We start from the raw sequence: 8,359 nt of genomic DNA on the forward strand, positions 1-8,359 counted from the left end.
GTTACCGTGAATGGTGTTCGCTATCGCGAGATGATAACGGACTTCTTGTGGCCAGAAGTTGAGGATATGGACCTGGACGATATGTGGTTCCAACAGGATGGTGCCACTTGCCACACAGCCAACGAAACAATGGCTCTTTTTCGCGAGAAATTCAATAGCCGTGTTATCTCACGTCGCCGTCGTGGCAATGTTAATTGGCCGCCACGATCATGTGATTTGACACCGTTGGACTTCTTTCTTTGGGGATATTTAAAAGAAAAAGTGTACGTCAATAAGCCAAGATCAATTCAAGAGCTAAATTATGAGATAATTCGGCACGTTAACGACATTGAACCTCAATTATGTCTCAGAGTCATTGAAAATATGGACCATCGGATAGAGGTATGCCACCGAAGCCGTGGCGAGCATTTGGCCGATATTTTGTTTCACACATAATTGTCATAGATCCTTCTATCATAATAAAAAATATTAAGATAATTCTATGAAAACTTTTTGTTTTATTTACAATTAACATCGTACGTTTTGGTTGGAACACCCTTTATTATTAACATTTTAACGTTTTATAATTTATTATGTTAAATAATACACAGTTTTAGTATTTCAATTTATTATTCAATATGCAGTTGCATATATAACCAAAGTTTACATAATAAATGTAAACTTTAGTGTAAATATAAACTTTGGTGTAACCTACTTGTTTTTGAGAAAGTATATTTGGGTATTTAGCAGTGTGCCGACTTTTTTTATTTGATAAAATACGGTGTGCCTACAAACAGGTAACTACCTCTACTTTATTTATTTTCTTTTAACGAAAGTTGACTTCGAGAAGGCAGGCTTGTTAAAACATTCTGCACTAAGTTAATACAATTGTTAAAATTATTTATAATAAAATGCAGCAAGCTCCTTTATTTACTTGAATACGTTTAACAGTAAATGTGAACCACACATTATGATGTGAACTTGGCAACGCTGTTCGCTTCAGCCGACAACTATTCGTGACATTACGTTACAAAGTTTTCCGAGCATCCAGGTATCTGCCAGGGCCGCCCTCGTAGCGGAAGTTATGGGTTGATTTCCTTCATTTTTAAAAGTCGAGTAAAAATTTTTTTCCGATTTTCTGTCTTTATTAGGCCTTCCGAATACGTGGTTAAAATTAATGACATTATGACTGAATCACCCTGTATAAATATGGCAACGTTGCATCTAGGGCGCGTTGTTCATATCGTAGCCGTGCGCAAATTCTGAATAAGCGACTGACGTCAGCCGGTCAGTAACAGCCTGAAAAGGGGGTTAAATAATGATTTGAAAATATTTTTTTTCTGCTTAAATATGCATTTAATATTTTTTTTAATCACGCCGTCGTATTATACTCATTTTTCTCTATCTGCTCTTAAAATTAATGACATTATGACTGAAACACCCTGTAAACTGGCTCTGGGAATACGACAAAAATATTAGAAAAACGTAATACATTACTTTTGATAATTTCTGGTGTGAAACAATAATTTATAGGTTTTATGCAATGCTTACAATAAACAATAGAGAATTTATGAAATGACCGCAAGGTTACTGATAGTGATGGGCATAATCGACCATTTTGATAATCGAGTTATCGGTAATCGAGTACTTCGAATAATCGAGTGATCACTCGAGATACGAGATATAGTATTTATAATCAAGGCACGCTCGAATGCACCTCTATTAACACGACCTTTCTTCGAAGTGTCGATTTAATTTGAGAATTAAAATTAATTAAATAAAATAAAGAAAAATTACTCAAAAAATGCGACAAATAAACAAGTTTTATAATGGATACTCCCATATATTATGTATTACTTATATTATTTAAGTACATCTATACATATAACTACTGCTTATTTAACAAACCTTTAATCTAAAGCTAGAAAATATAATGAACGACAAAAACCTTATAAATGTTTTATAAATATAATTCAATTAATTTCATTATTTATTCGTTTGTTCTAATGAAGATCTTGACAAAATATATATATCCATAGGTTCTGATTTTCCTTTCATGATTATTGGACCTCTATATTCAAAATAAAACTGTTCGTCATAATTGTATCTATCACATAAAATTCTGGAACAGAAAATAAATATGAATATAATATAATTATAACACATTTTCACAGCCTATAAAACACAGCTTGTAAAATTCACTACAGTTCACTTATGATGTATTGACCGTAAAAAAGTTAATTATGAAAGGTGCCATATTTCTCCCATACAACAAAATATTAAAATAAATTGCAATAATAATTACACAAGTAGTGCCTAAAATAGAACGTTATGAGAGGAGGATGTACAAAGAAAAAGGTCAAGGTCAATCACAAATGGTACTGCACCTCGAACAACCAATAATATAGGATGCTAAGTGCCATGTATCACCGACGGACTAGGTATATTCCGCCATCTCTTGTTGATATAAAAATTAAATCTGGCGATAAATTTAAATTGCTTATGTGCTTCTTACAAAAATTATTTATTTGTTTTTATTTTTATTATTATCTTCTACAAACTGCAAATTTGTTAGTAGGTATATCTACTGGTAAATAATAAATACACAGCTATAAAGACAATAAGTAAAAATTTAATAAGCTGGTATATTTTTTACTATAATTTAAAAGTATTAAATTCAAAAATATATTTCTAATAAAATTGTGTCAAATAAAGTTACTATTATTCAGTATCAGAAATCTAGATATGCAAAAGATATTGTCGTGCAACGAGTTAATTGGTCACCGGATCGGGTTGATTTGTCGTCGAAGGACCACGCTCAATCCTCATGGAAAATGGGTTTCGGCCAATTTTTCTGAAACTTGGCAAATCGGTAGTTCTTAACACGCTAATCAAAAGTATCAATGGGCATAAAGCCCAAAAATGCGTCCAACCCTTTCGAATTCGACTTCCATGGGCGAAAAGTTGATCATAGGCCGATTGCCTTACAGCAATATTATACAGCCATAAAATAATTAGTAGTAACTCACCCAATGACTTAGACAGTGACTTTTATCTTCTCGCCATTGAATTACTTCTACCACTTTGCTACCACCACCACGTGGAATGCCCCAATACACTCACAATCAGTCAAAAAATTAAGGGAGCAGGAAGAAAAATTTCCAATTTTTTTTTGTGATTTTTGAAAGGCTGTAACTTAGTGAATAAAAAAAAGCAACTTGAAGCTTGAAGATTTCAGTTTTGAAATCTTGAGATGAAAAATTTTTTGAGCATCACTCGGCGCAATCAAAATGTAAGGCAAAAATTTTATAATTTTTTTTTAAACTGCACATGGGTTCAAACAATTTTTTTTCTAGCTTAATCAAAGCCAGGGCCATTTAACCTGACTCCTCAGCTTCAATTTGATTTTTTTTTTATTTTCTGTACGATTTTTTCTCTGATACTGGCTATTGAGTGAAAAGTCAACTTTTTATTGATCATCGATATCTTATGAACTAATGATCGTACTGCGAACAGAAGGTGGGTTTTGGAAACTTGAATCAATCCTCTTCAAGGTCCTTTTGGTATGTTTGAGAAAAAAATTTAAGCTATTAATTTGAAAAACTGCAAAATATGACTACTGTTCTGTTTTGAAAAATCAACGACTACTTTGCAAATATTGCGAAAGGTGTCAATGTTTGTAGTTTTTTTTAGCTCAATGTATGCCCATGAGGCATGAAATCGATCGATCGAACCGTTTTCCTTTCTGGAATCGTTAGTTTTTTAAAAAATTAAAGGAGCAGGTTATTGCTCTTTAAACATCAATCAATGATGATTAAGATGAAACAAATATTTGAGTTACTTTTCTCATAATTTCGCGTTAAACACTCATTAAACACTGAAAAAAACTCAAAATTAGAAACAGAAAATGCTTTATTTGTTTAATAACGGCTGATTGTATGTAATGTGTATGGCAACCCTAGATACAACACAAAATTTTCATGCACGTTATAACACTCCTACACCAATGTTGCATTAAGTATTAATGCATATGCAAAGCTGACTGCATCAAGGTATTGGATATAAGTAAAATTTATTAAGTCAAATGAATAAGATGTTTTTTTATAGAAGCAATAAAAGAAAATACAAGGTGATTCACAACTTATCCAAAAAAATTTGGGAATAGATGCGGCATGAGAAATGGAGTCAATATTGTAAAAAAAAATTTTGTAAATTCCTTATAGTTTCTGAGAAAAAAATTATTGAAGTTATAGCACATTAAAGCACTACATAGCTGGACAACTGTAGTCTCTAGCGTCATTCGCAATACGCGTGGAAAACCATGTGACTCCTAATACTGAAATCCGTCGTTGCGGTAGTTTTTACCTGTTATCTGTGGTATTTACAGTTTTTTAGTAGTTAGTGTCAAAAATGGCTTACGTGTATAGCAACTCAGAGTTGATGGATATCGTTTTAATTTATGGTGAAGCAAGACAACATTTGTATTATGGTGAAGTATTTGTGTTATGGTGAAGCAAGACATCATTTGTGTTAGTTCGTAGAAAGTGAGTAAGACGGACCCAAATGTGTTTACACGTGAGTGGATAAAATTTTGAACAATTGCTGTTGCAGCATCGGGTATGTCAAATGATTTTATTATTTAAAAACACAAATTAATTTTATTAATAATTAATAAAGGCAAAAGCATTTGAATTTGCCGATATAAAATAGGTGCGATAAAATTCTATTTACATATTTCTTTCCTTGCGAAAGTTNAGGTCAGGTTTTACAGTGGACCAGTTTCCAGTGCCGTGCAGAAGTGTATTTTTAAATCAATTTCGAACTGACCTTTCTGATTTTTTCTTTACAAAATTGTATTTGTAAGGGTCCCCTGTACATCCAGAATTTTTTTTTGGATAAGTTCTGAATCACCCTGTATATAAAATTTTGTGTAATTTATATTTATTTCAAATAAAATATTATATTTATTTTTTGATATTCTTTTTATGAATATTTTAATAATGAATTATTATTTTCAATTTAATTACACATCAGAGTATGGTAAAAAATGTGGCATTGTATTTGAATATATTATGTTATATTAGGTTCAGTATGCGCACAAGGTAAGTTCAATATCCTACATACAATTTCGAAATATTGAAAGTATCACTGCTTCAAGGTCCTGTGTAATGCAGTTAATATTCTTTTGCGTCGAAAAGAAATACACTAAATAATTGAAAATATAAATAAAAATAAAAAATGATCTCAAAATTTATAGGGAAATCCGTCAAAACTGACCATAAAGTAATTAGCAAGATCCAAATATTAAAAAAAATATAGCACTACTACAGAAAATGTCTTGCGATATTAACGAAAGTGTATCTACCTCACAGTATTTTCGGGGAATCAGATATAGTAGTTTATACTTAAATTTTTAGAAAAAGTAATAAGTGAAATTTATTATACAAATGAACAATTTTAGTCACCTTACTAGAAGTATACTTACGTGTAAACATCTTTTGTGATGTTTATTTTACCTTGTTGACCTGTCGTTTCGGTACGGCTAGTTAAATTAACTGTATTTCCATAAAGACAAAATCTAGGCATTCTTTGACCTATCACTCCAGTTACGACTTCGCCCGTGTGGATACCAATAGTTATTTTCTGGAAACAAAAGTGTTTAATCGAGCTGTACAATACTATAAACAGGGGGTTCCACCTAAGAGGGATTCTTCTGTAACTCTCTGTCAAACTTATAAAAAAATAGTTTTAATAAAAGTTGCCTGGAATCATGTGGGCCATGTAAAGAAAATATTTTTAGCTTTACAGAGTGTTCCGTGGGCGCTACTTAACTTACTTTGTTATTTTAAATGGAACACCCTGTATATTATTGCTTTTTTGAATTTCTTGGTTAATATTAGATAAAGTTTATTGAATATACATGGTGTTTAAAACTTACTGTTTTCGAGATAATCAGTTGTTTTTGAAAAAAATCACGATTTCAGCTCTCTAAATGAGGCTAGATAGCGTCTAAACCGTAAAGGAGAAAACGCATTAGGCGGTCGCGGTCCCGTCGCGTCGCGTCGCGGACCGTTCTGGGCTGAGCTGATCGCTGTCTTTCATAAAATCAGTCGCATTTGGCAATCGCACACATTCCTGCTCGCGCTCTCCTTTAAATAGCTGCGGTATTGTTTTAGTAGTTAAGAAAATGAGTTCTATGGAAGAGGAAGCTCGTCTTGATCGCATCGCGGTCTCCCGAGGTTCTTTGGAAAAGATCGGAGGAGAACACGATGCGAGCGAGACGAGCACGGGAATGTCTAGTGCGAATGCATATTGCATACATTATCGAGACTAGCACGGTCCGTGATGCGACGGTAACGGAACCGCGACCTCTAATGCGTTCTCTCCTTGACAGTTAGAAACTTGCAGTTTTCATAGTTCGTTTTGGCATAATTTACTCTAATTTATCTTGTCACATGTGAGCAATTTATCTAGTCACATGTGAGCAAAACGCTGCTTTTTCGTACTTTAGAAAAGAACCTGATTTTCTGGAAAACTGTTAAAGATAAGTATGGACAACCTTATACCAGTCGAAAGGGCATTTAATTTTGCATTTAACCATGGCATTTAATATGGGTAATTCCATTAAAAAAAAAGTTTTTCAACTCGCAAGATTATTAAATGTAGGTCTCAGTTTTCCGAGTCTGAATAAGGACAGATAGGTCCTCAGACTAATAAATAAAGGGGACGCCTTTATTTACATTCGATAGTGAAGTGTTGACATATGTGTATTTACAAACATTGGTACTTGTGACGTCCTTGACATTGATGCCAATGTTACATTTTTATCTTTATAGTCAGGTACAGCGATCATTTTAATTGATTATAGTACAAAGATCTACCTCATTCTTGACCTCGACTTACAAATTAGTTACATTGTAATATGCATAAGACTACGACACTATTTTCTTGCAACTTGTTTTATAATTATAGATTTTGAATATCTGAAAAAAAAATACATTATTGAAATTCCTAGCAATACAAACGCCGTAAGTGGCATCATTGCTGGTATTAAACGGTTCTAAAGGGGGCGCCATTATTACAGTCTATTGTTGTGAAATAGATATTAGCCGAGTTCAGTGTTATGTGTCTTTTTAAACTGTGTTTTTCTATTTAATTTCAATAAAAATGTCAAAGCGGTGTATAATATGCCGACAATTACAGGAAAAGAACCAAATATGTGCTACTTCTTTTCACAAGTAAGTTTGACATTGTTTCCATGGGCGTTCTTACAAGGGTGTAAGGTGTCCTAAGTATTTTATTTGTTAATTTATTGTTTGTATTTTGATATTGACACTAGCTCTGTGTTTATTTGTAGAATAGCATAAGATCCTGCGATACGAGCAGTGTGGCTAGAAAATTTCGCCATATCTGAATATGATTTTTCAAAGGATAATTATGTCTGTCGAAGCATTTCCGTGCTACAGATATTAAGGTAACAGTAACTGGAAAACGATGTCTCACACATGGAGCTGTCCCTATTAATACAACATTTGGAAGGTAATACGTTTTAGCACAGTGTTGATGAAATGGTTGTGCCGTCTCAAAGTTTCCCCCTTCGAGAAATTGCCAGTGAAGGAAATTTTATAGATGTTGCTATAAAACATCTTCAATCACATGTTGTCCCTGTTCCATAAGAGACGATCTGTCAATGTTATGAGCTCAAAATTCAGCTTATTTTTGTTGCGTACATTTGAAACGTGCTTATTTTCCAATACGATTAAATATTTTTCAATGTAAATTCATTTTCCGTTACTTTTAGTACAAATATGTTTTGTTTTGTTTGCATTGTTTATATTCCAGCAGATTTTAATGAAATATATTTTTGCTCCTTTTCTTGTAGTTTTATTTAAATTATTTATTTTAATAAATGTAGTTCTTCCAGTAATCGAGAACTACTATGAAATAATAGAACTAATGGTAGGCAATGACATTGCTATAGCTATAGTATAATGATAGTTTCAATCGAGGAGTTTTCTTTAGTCACTCTTTTGTTCTGGAAATGTTTTTAAGATATTAATTATTGATTTTGAAGAAACCATTAACTTTTTCCTATTTATTGTCTATTTATTACACATGAAAGCTTAAGTAATCAAGCACTTCTGATTTTATTCTATTAAAAAGTGTAATTTTTATGGTTTCCTTATAATATGATAGATTTTAAACCTAAACTCCGGTACGCCACTGTACCAGGGACCATTGTGTTTACTTATGTATCATTTGTTTATCAACATACAATAGGTTGAGGTTACATGTTTACATTGTGTACTGAAATAGGGAATGCGGCCTCCCCTTTACTTATTACTCTGAGGGTAGGTACACGTTTTGCTCACAGATGACA

The 8,359-nt window shown here is 32.6% G+C and overlaps 1 protein-coding gene across 1 annotated transcript; it reads right to left on the reverse strand.

Annotated features, from left to right (window-relative positions):
* Positions 1 to 1,965: 1,965 nt before the first annotated feature.
* On the reverse strand, positions 1,966 to 7,055 carry LOC108916463 (guanylate cyclase soluble subunit beta-1-like). The gene is made up of 3 exons (XM_018722725.1): positions 6,978 to 7,055; positions 5,465 to 5,622; positions 1,966 to 2,101 (listed from the first exon to the last, which is right to left on the reverse strand). The coding sequence occupies exons 1-3, from the start codon at positions 7,053 to 7,055 to the stop codon at positions 1,966 to 1,968; spliced, it is 372 nt and encodes a 123-aa protein (XP_018578241.1).
* Between the last annotated feature and the right edge of the window lie 1,304 nt (positions 7,056 to 8,359).

This window comes from Anoplophora glabripennis, unplaced genomic scaffold, assembly GCF_000390285.2.
Source record: "Anoplophora glabripennis isolate ALB-LARVAE unplaced genomic scaffold, Agla_2.0 scaffold2072, whole genome shotgun sequence".
Lineage (NCBI taxonomy): Eukaryota > Metazoa > Arthropoda > Insecta > Coleoptera > Cerambycidae > Anoplophora > Anoplophora glabripennis.

What these genes read in the sequence shown, in the direction of transcription:
- LOC108916463 (XM_018722725.1), bottom strand. Translation starts at nt 7,055, where the DNA reads ATGGCGCCCCCTTTAGAACCGTTTAATACCAGCAATGATGCCACTTAC. An exon ending in TTGCTAGGAATTTCAATAAT is followed by an intron (nt 5,623 to 6,977) that starts GTATTTTTTTTT and finishes TTTTGTTTCCAG; the next exon opens with AAAATAACTATTGGTATCCA. An exon ending in ATCACAAAAGATGTTTACAC is followed by an intron (nt 2,102 to 5,464) that starts GTAAGTATACTT and finishes TTTCTGTTCCAG; the next exon opens with AATTTTATGTGATAGATACA.